The sequence below is a fragment of the Chrysochloris asiatica genome, unplaced genomic scaffold (assembly GCF_000296735.1).
Source record: "Chrysochloris asiatica unplaced genomic scaffold, ChrAsi1.0 scaffold00274, whole genome shotgun sequence".
NCBI classification, from domain to species: Eukaryota; Metazoa; Chordata; class Mammalia; order Afrosoricida; family Chrysochloridae; genus Chrysochloris; species Chrysochloris asiatica.
In genome coordinates, this window is record NW_006408792.1 from 3779443 (window position 1) to 3796434 (window position 16992).

The following is a 16992-nucleotide window of genomic DNA, read 5'->3' on the forward strand; positions in this document are numbered from 1 at the left end:
CCCAGGATCGGACATTGTTTCGTTCTGCTGTGCATGGGGTCGCTATGAGTCAGTTCCGACTCGATGGCACCTGACAACAACAACAACATTGTTGTTAGTGTATCTTCAAGTTGGTATTCATAGCGACCCTGTATAGGGTTTCCAAGAGTGTCTGGTGGGTTTGAACCACCAGCCTTGCAGTTACCAGTCCAGAGTTTATCCTATTGAATGTGTCTTTTGGGGGGAGACAAATTAACCCATGTTTTTGTTACGTGCCATCGAGTCATTTCCGACTCATAGCGATCCCATATAGAGTTTCCAAGGAGCAGCTGGTGAATTTAAACTGCCTACCTTATGTTGTGGTCCAGTGCTTTATCTTGCAATGCCACACCAGGATTCCAGTTAACCCCTAGCACCCCACTGTATCCCACACTGCAGCATTCCCGGAATGTATCCTGAGAGGATAGCGGATGAAAGAAAGTCCCCTACTACCCTTTTCCTTTTTTAAATTCATTCCCTTGTGAGTAGAGCAAACAGCTGGTATATTCCTCATTTACAGATGATGAAGTGAAGGCTCAAGTCTTCTGCAAGTGCTGTTAAACTGCACTGGTCTTCCTCCCCTTCATACCATAATACCTAGATGTATGTTATCTTTTTGAATCAGCACAGTTGATAGTGTGGCGTTGCTTTATGGGGATCTGGAAAGATTCTTGAAAACACTACTCTCACTTGTATTTCTATAGTTTGTCTATTAATTCCATATTTCAAAAACCATTAGCTCTTAATCTGGACAACATACCAAATTTAAGGGCCTGGAATAAATTGGTAAACAATTCAGATTTTTATTCCTATATTTAGTGGCAGTGTAGGATAAGCACTGGACTTCTAGCTGCAAGATCAACAATTCAAACCTGCCAACCTCTCCTCAGGAGAAAGATGAGGCTTTCTGCTCTTTTAAAGATTGATAGCCTTGGAAATCCTATACAGGGCCACTGTGAGCTGGAATCAACTTGATGGCAGTGGGTTGTTGTTTTTTGGGTGGTGGTGGGGGGATTATAGTCTATATAACCTTATAGGCATTTAACAACTAACTGTATAACTATGTAATTACTCTGACAAATGCATATGCTAAGAGAATCTAGACTAGGATGACCTACTCTAGACTAAGAAAAGTGAAATTTAAGCCAATAATAAGTTTCCCTTGCATTCATATAATGATTTAATTAATAAGTTGATTATCAAGAGCCTCTTTTTAAAAACAAATTGAAAAGCAAAAGCTATAACATGGAAAAATCAGTCAGTTCTTGACCAAAGGGGTTGAATCTAGTGAGCTACAAGAGCCTTGGTTTCCAGGAGCCATCTGAGGTTGATCTGTTGATCCTCACTTAACCACATAGAAATCTCTCTAAGAGCTGGGCCATTTATAATCTGTTAATCAGTGGTCCTTGGTGTGCTCACTGTACTCAGAAATGGAGCTATCTGCCAAGTACCTAACAGACAGTTTTAAGGAGTAAGTCATGTTCATCAGTACTTGTCTGTATGTCTGTTATATAATTGGTCATGTTTATTGTTTCATTATTGGCTTTTCCTTATTTCCCCTTATCGGATTGAGAACCCTTTGACATCTAGAAGGTGTTCTAGTCACCTTATATCTCTTAATGCCTTATTTACATATATATGACTACAGACATTTCCAAACAAATTATATATTTGATAGTTGCATTCTCTTATGTAAAAGAACAAAAAGGAGTAATTCTCTACAAGATTGTAAAGCAGTATGTCTCATATTTTAATGTGCAGCCTCACCAGGGTATTAAAATATGGATTCTGATCCAGTAGATCTTGGGTGGGGCTCAACTCTGCATTTCTATCAAATTCCAAGAATCCAGACCATATTTTGAGTTGTAAGGGTATGGAAGGACGTTCTGCAGCCAAGATCCTAGGATTCATCTTTAAACCAAATTGACCCATCTTCCCCGCTATTCACAGGAGGTAAACTAGCTTCCAGCAAATGATGAAAGTGCACACAAAAACTACACAAATTAAAAGACACCACTCAGACAATTCATTTGTGTCTTGTAAAACTAATTCTAATAAATTACTGTAGTTAGCCTTGTTCCTGAGCCTGCTTAAAATGCCTGGAAAATAACAGGTGCTTGTATGAGGAGAAGCAGAAAGTATTGCTACTAGGGCTCCAGTTCCTACATGCATGGGTTTATTCCAGACAAAACATTTAGACACGTCTCTGTGATCAGTGGAAAGCTGCAGACAAGGTGTCTGGGTAATACACTTGTCTTAGTCTCATTAGGACGCTTTAAAAAAAAAAAAGATTCTATCAAAGCAGGTGACTTCTGAAGAAATCTGAGTTAGGCCAGTTAATAAAATCCCCAGATACATTTTGAACTGACCTCTCTGCCTTGAATTTAAATTCAAGGCAGAGAGGTCAGTTCAAAATGTATCTGGGGATTTTAAAGGGATAATCTCGATAATTTTTCTTGAAGATCACAGGTTGTTCTCAAGGGCTTATTATTAAGAACTTTTAAAGAAATTTGAAAACTGCATTGGTGAGAAAAAGGCCAGGAAAGTTGTACTGTGAAGGACTTTTTTCCATCACAACCATACACCTTCCAATTCTTCAAAGGCTATCCTATAAGAATTCCTTTGGAGATCCTTTTCCTATCTACCCTATAGCTCTGATCTGGCCTCTTCAGACTATTTTTTTCCACCAGATTAAAAGGAACTTGATTTGAGTTCCATTTTGACATGATTTAAAGCAAAGAGCCACCACTCATCTGTCAGTTTGTTGTACTGTGGTGGCTTGCATGTTGCTGTGATACTAGAAGCTATACTACTGATAATTTAAATACCAACAGGGTCACCCATGGTGGACAGGTTTCAGTGGAGCTTCCAGACTTAGACAGACTAGAAAGAAGGAAAGGCAGACTACTTCTGAGTGAATAATAGCAAAACATTATCAGATACAGTACTGCAAGATGAAAACATTAGAATAGTAGTAGAACACTGTCAAAGTGCCAAAGCCCCTCGGGTTGGAAGGCACCCAAAATCCTAGTAAAGAGCTGCCTCATCAAAGTAGAGTTGACCATAATGGCATGAATAGAATAAAACTCTGGGGACCTTCATTTACTGATGGGGCACAATTCAAAATGAGGAGAAACAGAAATAAACATCCATTAATAATCAGAATTTGTTATGTACAGAATATAAATCTAGAAAAATTGTAAGCTGCCGAAAATAAATGGAATGCAAAAAGACTGATAACCTGGCATTAGTAGGTTGAAATGGACTGGTATTGGCTATTTTGAATCTGAAACGCATATATTACTATACCAGAAACATCAAATTAAAGAAGAATGGTGTGGCATTCATTGTCAAAAAAAAAAACCCCAAAATATTTCAAGCTCTATCTTGAAGTTCAGTACTGTCTATGATAGGATATTTTCCAAATGCCTATAAGGAAGACCAGTTAATACCACTATTACTCAAATTTATGCTCCAACCTCTAAAACCAGTGGTGATGAAATTGAAGAGTTCTACCAACTTCTTCATTCTAAAATTGATCAACTATACAATCAAAATGTATTGAGGGGAAGGTAGAATTCCCACTGAATCGTTTTCATTTTGTCTAGATGGTTCTGCTGAAAGGAGATGGGTAACAGGATTCTTTTGATTCAGTAGTGAGTAATTGTTATAACTAATAGTGATTGTCACAACAGTAAAGGTAGAAGCTGTGTAACAAAAAGCAGAGAGTAGTTAATCTTACTTTCCAGAAACAGAGGCATCCAGAGAGAAGAGCATGAGTGGAATGTGAGACCCTTACCAGAGAAGCAGCAGCACCAGAGATGGAGACAGGGGTGATGTCATGGAGAGATTGAGCAGCTGAGGACTCTAGACAAATGGAAAGAAAAAGGCTGTGTGCTGGCCTTGCAGAATGTGCCCTTTGGTTGTTTAAATGATTATATATTCCTGCAAGTTCTTAAGTACATAAAAACAAACAAACAAAAAAACAGGGAATAGAAGCAAATACTGTTTAACCAATGATACATGGAGGGAATTGTAGTTATTGCAATGAAACAAAATACAATAGGTTGAGTGCAAAACCAGTGTTCTTCTATGTAAACTATCATTCAATTCACAATAAAAGCTTTTTTAAAAAACATGTATTGATAATTACTGGTGTTAAGAGTGCGAGCATTGAAAACAAAGAGCATGCTAGAAAATATACCCTTGGTGATTTAAAAAACAAAAAAATGCTGGAACTTGCATGAGAGAATTTTGTAAGACCAGCAACTTATTTATTGTAAATACCTTTTGAAACATCATAAATGGTTACACTATACACATGGACCTCACCATATGATATACACACAAACCAAATTGACTACATCTGTGGAGAAGCTCAGCCTCCCCAGCCAAAACAAGGCCAGGGGCAGACTGGAACAGACCATCATTTGCTCAGATGTAGGTTCAGGCTGAGGCTGAAGAAAATAAAAAGTCCATGAGAGCCAGAAACATGGCATTGAAGATATCCCACCTGAATATAGAGATTGTCTCAAGAACAGATTTGCTACATTAGACATTAATGTCCGAAGACCAGAGAAGTTGTAGAATGATATCAAGAACATCAAAGAAAGAAAACAAAAGGTCATTAAAATGACTAGAAAGAAAGATCAAACTAGATGTCAGAAGAGATTCTGAAACTTGTTCTTGAGTGTAGAGACGCTAGAACAATTGAAAGAATTGAGGAGGTAAAAGCTGAAAATTTCAAAGGGCTTATCAAGAAGACAGAGTCAAGTATTATACTGAAACGTGCAAAGGTCTCTAGTTAGAAAACCAAAAGGGCAGAACATACCCATCACTTCTCAAGCTGAAAGAACTGAAGAAAAAGTTTCAGGTCTCAGGTTGCACTATTGAAAGATTCTATGGGCAAAATACTGAATCATGCATAAAGCATAAAAAGAAGATAGAAGGAATGCAAAGTCACTGTATGAAAATGAAATGGTCAATATTCAACCATTTAGTACCAGTGGTGCTAAAGGAAGAAGTCCGAGCTGCATTGAAGGCATTGATGAAAAACAACGCTCCAGGAATTGATGGAACATGAATTAAAATCGTTCAACAAATTGATACAACACTGGGAGCACTCACTCATCTATGCCAAGAAATTTGGAAGACCATTACCTTGCCAACTGAGTGGAAGAGACCCATATTTGTGCCCATTTCAATGAAAGGTGACCCAATAGAGTGCAGAAGTCATCAAACAATATCATTAATATCACATGTAAGGAAAATTTTGCTGAGGGTAATTCAAAACCAGTTGCAACAGTACATAAGCAAGGAACTGTCAGAAGTTCAGGAAGATTCAGAAGAGGACATGGAACAAGGGATATCATTGTTGATGCATCTTGGCTAAAAACAGAGAATACCAAAAAGATGTTTACTTGTGCTTTCTTGACTTCAGCTTTATAGATCATGACAAACTATGGATAACATTGCAGAGAATGGTATCCATCACCAGCGGATAGTGGTGATGGTAGGGTATTACACAGCAATTAATTGTGTTCATGAGGAACCCTGTACATAGAGGAAGAGGTAGTTGTTCAAAGACAACACAGAGATACTGAAGGGGTTTAAAACTAGATAAGGTATACACCAGAATTGTATCCTCTCACCATTCTTGTCAAGTCTGTATTTTGAACAAATAATCTGAGAAGATGGATTATATGAAGAACATAGCATCAGGGTTGGAGCAAGGCACATTAACCACCTGCCATAGTGCAGATGATACAACCTTGGTTTTTGCATTTTAAGAAGACTATTGTTATGTGCCGTGGAGTCGGTTCTAACTCATAGCGACCCTGCACAGGGTTTCCGAGGCTGTTAATCTTTATGGGAGCAGAACACCTCATCTTTCTTCCATGGAACAGCTGGTAGTTTTGAACTGCTGACCTTGCAGTTCGCAGCCCAATTCATAACCATTACGCTACCAGAGCTCCTTTTTAAGAAGACTAGTGTGTGTCAAATTTTACAATACTTGAAGATTAGAGACTTCTGTTTGGACAGGCCCTTAGTGTAAAAAAAAAAAAAAAAAAAAAATCCTCAACACTCACAGAAGGTAGTGGTCAAGAAATCACACAGTGTATTTTGTTCAAGAGCAAAGGTACCAGTTTGAGAACTAAGGTATGTCTAACCCAAGCCATGGTATTTTCAGTCACCTCATATGCATGTAAAAGTTGAACAAAAAATAAGGAATACTGGAGAAGACTTTTTTAAGTGCCCAGGGATGCCAGAAGAACAAACAAATCTATCTTGGAAGAAGTATTGACATAATGCTTCTTGGAAGCCAGGATAGTGAGATTTCATCTCTCATATTTCAGACATTGTATCAGAAAGGACCAGACCCTGGAGAAGGATATAATACTTGGTAAAGTAAAGGGTCAACAAAAGTGAGGAAGACCCCTAACAAGATGGATTGACACTTTAACAGCAACCGTGGGCTCAAATATAAGAATTGTGAGCACGGAACAGGATCCAGCAGTGTTTTCTTCTGTTACCTAACAACAACAAAGCAAAGAGCACAGAATTCTCTAATGAAGGGTTAGAGAGATGGAAACACTGCCTTCAGAAGTGTATAGAACTGTTGTTTTGTTGTTAAGTGTCCTGATTTATAATGACTCTATATGTAGTTTCCAAGAAGTGGCTGGTGGGATTAGAACCAACAACTTTGCAGTTAGCAGTCCAGTCCTTATACTAAACCACACCGGGACCTAAGATGGTTGAGAAACAATAACTTCACATTTTTAGTATTTTTGTGTAGTAAAGGTTTCTATGACTTTGTAGCAATAATTTTTGACATCTCTAGCACGGTTACTATTGGCATTCAGGCAGCCTGGTAGAAGGATGTTACGGAATCGGATATTTGCTTTTGTTTGCAAAGCGGGTGTCATATGTTCCTGTTCTATTTCCTTTCTGTTTCTCAATTGTGTCTCCACACCCTGGTCTTTCATATCACAGACTGCTCAGTTCATCATGTTTGTTAGTTCTGAAATGATTGTGATTAAAAGTGTCTTCGTCTGTCAACCAGCTGCTCCTCAGAAACCCTATACAGGGTCGCTATGGGTCGGAGTAGACTCAACAGCACTTAACAGTATTCGGTTGATGTAAACAAAACTGTCAAGGTTTGACGAGAATGTACTGGACAATAAGTTCTGGGAATCCAGCATTCTTCATGACACTCTGCAAGTTTTATAGCCTAGCTATGCTTAGATTTGCATTCTGCTTTGAATTGGGTTCCAATTCAGAGACTTCCAATGAACGAATTCTGGTATGGTGCTGTAGGATAAGCACTGGACTGCTAACCACAAGGTCAGCAGTTCACACCCACCAGTCACTCCTTGGAAACTATACCAAGTCACTGTGAGTCACAACGAACTCGATGGCTCTTAACAAGAACAACAATGAACAATTCTATTTGGGAAGAAGTACAGCTGGATTGCTCCTTGGAAGTGACGATTGTGAGACTTTGGACATGTTGCCAGGAAGGACCTATACAGGGTCACCTGTTCAGGGTCAACTCACCGGCACCTACGAACAACAACAAAGATATTGCGGATGTGAGCACAAATACTGAAACAAAGGTGACTCAGGTACAGAGGCCTGAAGTCTTTTTAAATTTACTTTCACATTTAATCCAAATAAATGAGGAAATGTTAATAACAATCCTATTCGTAATAGTCCAAAATTGAAGACAGCCTAGTGTCCTTCAATAAGTGAATGAATGTGGTATATCTGGAATACCTTTGTTGTTGTAGTTAAGGCTATCGAGTCAGATCGACTCAGAGTGAGTGGTTTTCAAGGAGCAGCTGGTGGATTTGAACTTCAGCCTTGTGGTTCACCAGTCCAATACTGATCCTACAGTGCCATCCCAAGAGTCCATCCTAGAAGTTGGTGGTGGTGTGCCATGGAGTCGGTTCCGATTCACAGTGACCCTGCAGTATTTCTGAGGCTGTAAATCTTTATGGGAGCAAAAAACCTCATCTTTCTCCTGCAGAACAGCTGGTAAATTCGAACTGCTGACCTTCAGGTTAACAGCCTGACTCATAACCACTATGCTACCAGAGCTCCTTCCTAGGAATAAGTGAGCTGAAATGAACTACTGTTTTGAATCTGGTAATCATGATTTTATATGCCAGGAATGGCCTAGCATTCATCCTCAAAAGAACCTGAAATAAAACATGCTGTTTTGGCTTTAATATTTTGTATATCAAAATACATAAATATTTCAATTAACAAAATTCTTTAGTTCTCATTATTTAAATTGTTGTTGTTGTTGTGTGTCATCAAATCGATTCTGACTGGACAACCTTTGAATTGCCTGTCCACTGCTTCTTGTTGTTTAGTCGGTTCCGACTCACAGTGACCCTGCGCGGGGTTTCTGAGGCTGTAAATCTTCATGGGAGCAGGACGCCTCACCTTTCTCCCTTGGAGTATTGTTGTTGTTAAGTACCATGGAGTCGGTTCCGACTCACAGTGACCCTGCGCGGGGTTTCTGAGGCTGTAAATCTTCATGGGAGCAGGACGCCTCACCTTTCTCCCGCGGAACCGCTGGTAGTTTCGAACTGCTGACCTCAAGGTTGGCAGCCTGACTCGTAACCATTACGCTACCAGAGCTTAGCTATTATCTATTACTGTTATCGATGAGAGGGAGGACTCCTGGTGTGGTGCTGTAGAATCAGAACTACAAGATAAGCAGTTGAAACCAGTTGCTCCTCAGAAATCCTATACAGGGTCCCTCTGATCTGGAACCAACTTGATAGCACTTAACAACATCAGAGTGAAGCCAAGCTACCTTTATTGTCTGTTTGGAATTTATGAGTGTGAAACCTTGGCTTTTGCTGAGATATTTAGTCTTGAGGGATGATGTTCTAGTTATCTGGTGCTGCTATAACAGAAATACCTCAAGTGCATGCTTTTAACAAACAAATTTATTCTCTCACAATGTGTGAGTTAGAAGTCCAAATTCAGCCTGCTGGCTAGTGGGGAAGGTTTCCTCTTTGTTGGTGCTTAGGAATGGTCCTTGTCTCCTTTCAGTATTTGTAAGCTCAGTATTCCTTGGATATCAATCTTCTCCTGGATCTAGGAGCTTCACCTGCAGGGGCCCCAGGCCCAAAGGCCTCATGACACTCCCAGCTCTTTTAATCTTAGGTGGTAATAGGTCCCTCCTTCTCAGCTGATATCTCTTGTAAGATAAAAGGCGTTGCATGCTACACCATTGGGGATCTCTCTTCAATTAGGGTGGTGATGTGATTAAGGGTGATAATTATATACCACCTTTAATCCACTTACTGGTTTATTAAATCAAATCACATCATGAGGGGGGATAGCTACATGCCAACTACCAAACTACTGAGAATCTTGGCCCAGTCAAGTTGACACACTCTTAACTGTCACAGATGAGAATCTGTCAGAGCCTCTTTATACAAAGAGGTTGCTCAATGGATGATTGAGAAGAACGAGATAGGGGGTAGCAAGAAGCTGGATAAGGTCTATTTGGACTTTGACTCCAAACCCAGATTCCACTACTTAGAATATTAACTAAATCTCCTACATTTTTAACAGTCTCCAATGGACTCCTCAGTACTCAAGAAATCAAACGACGTATTGCATTAGGCAAATTTGCTGACCTTTTTAAAGTGTTGAAGAGCAAAGATGGCAGCTTGAAGACTAGATGTGCCTGACCCAAGCCATGATATTTTCAATAACCTCATATGCATGTGAAAGCTAGACAGTGAATAAGGAAGACCGTAGAAGAATTGATGCTTTTGAGTTATGATGTCGGAGGAGAATGTTGAAAGTGTCATGGGCTGCCAAAAGAACCAACAGATCCGTGTTGGAAGAAGTGCAGCCAGAGTGCTCCTTGGAGGCCAGGATGGCCAAACTTCATCGGACATATTGTCAGGCGGGACCAGTCACTGGAGAAGGAGATCATGTTTGGTAGGGAGGAGAGTCAGAGAAAAAGAGGAAGACCCCCAACGAGATAGATTGGCCAAGTGGCAGCATTGATGGACTCAAGCATGGCAACAATAGTGAGGTTGGCCCAGGATCGGGCAGTGTTTTGTTCTGCTGTGCATAGGGTCGCTATGAGTTGGTACTGACTCAGTGGCACCTAACAACAACAATGAACTCCTGGTGTGGCGCTGTAAGAACAGCACTGGACTGCAAACCGCAGGTCAGCAGTTCAAACCCACCAGCAGCTCCTAGGAAACACATGCAGAGTTATTGCTAAGTGCCAACTCAGCGGCACTTAGCAATAATAACAATGACAAGGAAACTTTAGTAGTAATAATAATCATGCCTGTTGTATGTTTAGAAAGGGAACTGGAGTTCAGGATAAAGCAGCCTGTTGGGGGAAGAGACCATAGAATATGCCAGCCTCAATTAGGAAAAGTAGTGTTCTTCCTACCTGCCATCTCCCTATAAACACCTGTGTGTGTGAACAAATGTACACACACAGGTACTGGTCTGTACGGAAGAGTAGCTCTAAGTGTGTTTTCATGAATTCCATGAGTCTAAGACAGAAAGTGCATGGAGAAATATGTTTAAGATGCCTTAGGGAACCTATTGGTTACCTGGGTAAGTTTGTGAGAACTGTTTAGATTTGTATTGTTTTTATTTCTTTTGAATAAGTTGCTATAGTCTTCCCCTTCTAGAGAAGGCATGATGTCCAGGGAATCCCAAGAACTGAGCAAGCACATGTGCTGTGGGGGAATGGGGGCTGACCTCGGCCACAATGCTGAAACTGGCCTGCCCGGAAGCTTGGTTTTGGCAGGAGCATGGACAATGGGGTAATGTGGCTTCTAAGCTCTCTGTTGATGAATAATAGTTGGGGCCTTCAGAAAACAATGCCATTTATCCCAGTCTGCTCCCTTTTGCTCTTTACCTTTTTTGGTCCACTGCTCTTGAGATAAAATCTAAAGTCTTTAACATGGTCTCGGAGACCCTGTGTGGTCCAGCCCTTGCCAACTTCTCTGTATAATTCCCTTCTCTGAAGTTAAGTTACAAAGGCTACTTTCCAGGTGTTCCCATGGTTTCACATTCCTGCCTATGTTAGGTGCACCTGCTGTTTTGGTCTGCCTGGAACACCAACTACTCTGCCTTCCTCTGTCTGCACTCATTTATTACCATGTAACACCTCTCCAATATTGGTTTAAACTTACTTCCTTGTGGAAGCCTTTCCTTACATATGAGATGACGTCTTGAGTCCCTTTTATTTGTGTCCATGATTTCCTTTATAGCCCCCATCATTGTTTGTAATGATGTAATATTGAGTGGGGATCTTACTATATCTCTTATTCAGTGATGGCTCTACAGCACTTGATACAGTGTCTGGTATGTAGTTGTTGTTATGTGCCATGGAGTCGGTTCCGACTCATAGCAACCTTATACAGGGTTTCCGAGGCTGTAAATCTTTACGGGAGCAGAAAGCCTCATCTTTCTCCAGCGGAACAGCTGACAGTTTCGAACTACTGACCTTGAGGTTCGCAGCCCGATTCATAACCACTATGCTGCCAGAGTTCTTCTGGTATGTAGTAGGTGCTCAATAAATACTTGTTTAATTCATTAATAAAGGAGTTATTCCTTAAAATATTCTTAACAAGTTTAACATGGAATTTATTCTTTTTAAAATACATTTTGTACATGTTTTTAAAAGTCTAGTTATATATACCTATAAAATTGATCTGTCCCATTGTTGTTGTTAAGTGCCATCGAGTCAGTACCAACTACTCATGGCAACCCTGTGTAGGACTTTTGAGGCTGTGAATCTTTGCTGAAGCAGAAAGCCTTATCTTTCTTCCATGGAAAAGCTGGTGAGATTGAACCGCCAACCTTGATTCATAGTCTAGTACTTACTCGACAGAGCGACCACGCTCGGAACTGTCCTAGAGGCCTATTAGCTGTCATTCTCTCTTTTTGTCTTTTTCCTTTCAGGTGGGGACCAGGGTTTACTGAACACATTTTTTAGCAGCTGGGCCACAACAGATATCAGAAAACACCTGCCATTTATTTATAATCTAAGCAGCATTTCTATATACTCCTACCTCCCAGCATTTAAAGCGTAAGTACAACTGATTTTACTGTTGTTGAGGGTGGGGGAGTGGGGTATGTGTCAGGTGCCATATGGGACAAGGTTCCCACCAGTTGAAGATGCTCTCTGGTAAATCTTTCCTAACTTGTGGTTAAGAACACAGACTGTAGGGTCCAACTAACCAGGACACCAACTAGCTTCTACCTCATATTGGCTGCATTTCCCTGGGTAAGACCACAACACACTGAGCTTCAGTTGCTTCTGGGAGAAAATGAGGGTATGACTAGTTCCCTCCTTGGTTTTTATGGAGATCAAGTAATAGCCTATCAGCTGTCCCCCACAGCCTCACAAATGTTGCTTTAGCACCTGTGACTCCATGCACACAACCATCCCATCTCCTACAGGGACTGTCCACGGAGACTCATGAGGCAAGTTGTGTAAACCACCTGTAGATTTACGTGTTTGACGAGGATTGTTGATAAAAAGACTTTTCGTGTGACATTTTGTACAGTGAAGTTCAGGATTTAGGAATCTGACACAAATCCAGAGCCTTCTGGTTAGTGTCCAGCCTTACAGGGTGCCTTTCCAGAGCTTTCCAACACAGTGCATGTCCAGCACATCCCTAAGGCTTCTGTCTTTATTTTCCTACAGATGCTATTTAAAATATATATATACATAACCCTTTTATCTCTTGTTTGAATGAAAATTTTCCTATTTAATAAATTTTAAAGTTCATTAAAATTCAAAGAGCCTGTCAATAATATGGTATAGATGACCAGGGGTACTCTGGAGCTGGACTATATTGGTTCAAATCCCGACATAATCACTTACTGAGCAGGTGGCCTTACAGAGTTGTTGTGAGGATTAAAGGGAATAATCCAGTCAAGTGGGCAGCAGGCAGCCAGAACTTACTCTTAGCACTCAGCAGAGGTTAGGTTATTAATCCTTTTTATATTCGAGAGGCAACATAGTGTTAAGAGTAGACTCTGAAGCCAAAAAGACAGACAGCACATCCTTATTGTGCCATTTACCTATTGTATGACTTTGTCTCTGTGCTTGAGTTCCTCTGAATATAACATGAGGAGGAACCTAGTACTTTGAGGTTTGTCATAGGATGAATTGAATTAATACGCATCAAGTGCTGAAGACAGGGTAGTGCTCCAGGGGTATTATTTGTTGGCATTATGCTTGTTCTACTACAGCAGTGGGCCCAGCCTTGTTGCAGTGTGGATCTCCCTACTAGAGCAGGATCCTTGTTCTCTAGCTTCTGACTCAGTTATCTTGAACTAAGGTGATGATTCAGGGTTCTGGAATGGCAGCCTAGCTGTCAGGTTACTCCTGAGATGCAGCCATGAGCAGTGGAGCTCCTCACAGAGCTGTCCTTGGCTCTCCCAGTCACTGGCCTGCAGAGGCCCTCCTGAGGGATCAGAAAACAAAGGCCCTTTCACTTCTGATATTCCATTATCCAAAGTCCCATTCATAACTCCTGGACCACACTAATGAGCATGTCTAGCTTTTTATGGGAGAAATGTTTCTTTTTCTGTCCTTTTCTGGGCAGACTCTGTCAACATCCTCTAGATAAGGATTATAAATACCTTGAGTTCTTTCCGCTCTAACTTTTCTTTGACCAGCATATTAGCTAGCGTAAGCTTTCAAACTTATCAACTGTGGTCCCTGTAAAGCAAACATGACAAGATTTAGTATCAAGGGATTTAGTATCACCTCTCAGTCCCCAGCCTTGTAAAGTTCAACCTTGCTTGGAAATGTGGATCTACTTCATTTTAATCCTTATTGCTCATAACTAATTCTGCCAGTTTGAACAGTGTACCTGCAAACCACAATTGTCTTATCGTACGGCAGTTACAGAACACTGTACCTTTAATTGACTACATTCAGCTTAACAAAGTGAGAGAGGGATAGAGAAATAATTTTTAATAGTGTGAGCAATCCTACCCACCCTTCAACTCAATTCTACACAGTGTGTCTGTGCCATGGGGTGAGCATGCTGGGGAGACAAATCGGACATCCCCCCTCAATTCCAAAACAGAGTGAAGTTAGTGTGTAAAGATTGATGTTTTCCATACAATGTGGCTCACATACTTGGCTACTTTTTCACCTATAGTTCAGGCCAATTCTAATTTTGCCCTTACTTGCTAACTTAGTTATCTAGTACTGCCAGAACAGAAATACCACAAGTGCGTGACTTTAACAACCAGAAATGTATTCTCTCACAGTCTGGAAGGGTGGAAGTCCAAACTCAGGGCGCCAGCTCTAAGCATAGGCTTTCTCTCTCGGTTGGCTCTAGGGAAAGGTGTCCTTGTCTCCTTTTAACATCTGTGGGCCCAGTACTCCTTGGAGATCTGCCTGTCTTGGCATCATTCTTCCCCTGGCTCTAAGCACTTCTCAGTGCAGAGGGACACACTTCACTCCTAGCTTTTCTTTCTGGTGATAGTCAGATCCCTCTCAGATTTTTGAGGGGTACAGTTTAATCCATGCCACTTGCCAGCATGCAATACCAACTTCTGAGCAAAAAGGGGCTTTCCTGTATCTTTCAGGGAAGCCCGTTTTGCAGATACTGTGTGCATTGATTTTACATTACGGCAGAAGAGCAAGAAGCAGGTAGAATGAGTTTTTTGTTTTGTTTTGTAAAAATACATGTATTTTCTGGAACCTTACTTTCCTGAAAAACAATTTGAGATCTAAATGACTTAAATGGTTAGGATGGTTCCTTTTTCCTGGCTTAACAAATGCATGCTAATTTTGGAAGTCTCCTTGATTTATTGCCATACACTTAGCGTATATGACGCACTGGGGAAGTTGGGAGCAACTCCATCCATTAGCCAGACATCATCTGACGTGTGAGCTGACAGGAGTTAATGCTGCTACTGCGCCTCTTCCCCTGGAGGGTGTCGAGTCTACATTTCTGTGATAAGACTGCTCAGAGTGATGCTGTGTCTCACCCCATTGCTGCCTATTTAGGAATATTGAAGAATTCATTTTCCCTTCTCTCCACCGGAACATGGTTTCATTTTTCTTCCAGAGATCCAGCCCCCGAGACAGTTTCCCTTACATTTTGGATTTTGGAGGGTTGAAATAAGTGGTAGTTTATAATTTCATTTTTGCTTTCTACTGATGTAAAATTGTCCTAGTCTTTTAATGTGAAGTAGCTTCTCAAGAACATTTTAGCCACCATACCTCATCTTCAAAGAGTCCTGCATAAGCTCTCCTCTGGGATCTCAGCATGAACCAGAAACCCCGCTGTTGGACACCAAGAATACCCTTGGTGTCCCCAGAGCCCAGTGGCTCTGTGGTGCCCTGATCTTCGATAGAGCAGCATGGGTGGAGACTGTTCAGGGTGGTTGTTTTTTGTTTCGTGTTTTTAGCTTATTTGTTTTGTTTCATTATAGTGATTTGTATACAAAAAACCATACACTATTTCACCAATTTCTACATGGACAGTTCATTAACATTGATTAGCCTATTCAAGCTGTGTAACCATTCTCCTTTTTTTCCCAAATTATTCCACCACCATTAGCTTGCATTCAATTCACTCTAAGCAAAAAATTCTCATCTTCCCCTACACTTCCTGCCCCTAACTCACTGCCACTGAGTCAGTTTAGACTCCTAGGGACTCTGTAGGACAGAGTATTGTTGTTGTTATTATTAAGTACCTTTGAGTTGGTTCTGACCCATAGCGACCCTGTATAGGATCTCCAAGGACTGACTGGTAAGTTTGAACCACCAGACTTGCGGTGGAGTTCTAATCCTACAGCACCACACCAGGACTCTGCCCAGTAGGGTGTCCATGGCTGTAATCTACAGAAGTTGACTGCCACATCTTTATCCCTCGGAGCTCTTGGTAGATTGAACCTTTTGGTTGGCACTTGAGCACTTAACCACCAGGGCTCCTTTTGTTTCTTAAAAGTGATATCATATAGTGTTTGTCTTTTTGTCATAGAATCATTTTTAGAACAACTTAGGTCTCATGGAAGAAGGAATAAAGAGTTTTTTCTCACTAACTCCAAGAAACCATGCACCAAAAAGTCACCAAGACAGTACTTAAACCTGAGTGCCCCAGAACCGTATAGCCTTGGATATTTTTGGAACATTGTGGACCTTTACTATTATATGAAGTTTCATTAAAGAATGGCCTAATAGGAGTCAAATGTAACATAAATTAGAGCTATGACATTGCGTATCTAATGCCTTTCTCTAGATAGCATATAGATAGAACAAGTCATAAAGGAAAAAACACTTTGAATGAATACTCAAATTTAGTTTTTAAAAAGGTTAATATTTTCTATTATAGAAGATCTTCTTGAATACATCATAATTTGAGAATTCAGTTGCCTAGTTTAGTTATTTTAAAGCTAATTAATTATAGTGTATATATTGGGAAATAAGTTGATAAGTGAAATAACTTTGTGAGAGTGCCTAGCATAATGTTTGGGAAATAGTAGCTTTTAAGAAATAGTCGTTTCTTTCACATTTCCTCCATTTGTAGGGCTTTTTAAAATCCAGATTACATAGAATTTGACTTGTACATAGGACTGTGTTGCCTTTTTGATTAGGAATAATCTTATTAACCTTTCTAAAATCAGTCATTTAGTTCTCATTTAGTTTTATGTATATCCATTGACTAAACACTCTCTGTGTTATGTCTTGTTATATAAAAAACCTAAAACAAGGATAATTTTCTGATACTGCCTCAAACTGGCATATAGATTAGCAAGTCAAACTGACTGACTAAGAAGCCTGACTTACCTAATAATTTCCAAATAAGCAAAAATGTATTCCTTTAACTGAGGTTGGATATGACCCAAATGAGACCTGGCTTGTTAGGTGCCATCAAGTCAGTTCCAAGTTACAGTGACCCTGTGCACAATAGGAAAAACACTGCCTGGGCCTGG

General features: G+C 40.3%; 1 protein-coding gene across 2 annotated transcripts in view; it reads left to right on the forward strand.

Moving 5' to 3' along the window:
• Window positions 1–16992, forward strand: part of GYG1 (glycogenin 1) — a 54201-nt gene that overhangs the window by 16799 nt on the left and 20410 nt on the right. For both annotated transcript variants that reach the window (XM_006874395.1, XM_006874394.1), the window contains exon 5: window positions 11986–12112. In XM_006874395.1, the coding sequence (XP_006874457.1) occupies window positions 11986–12112 (127 nt within the window). The remainder of the gene's footprint in view (window positions 1–11985; window positions 12113–16992) is intronic.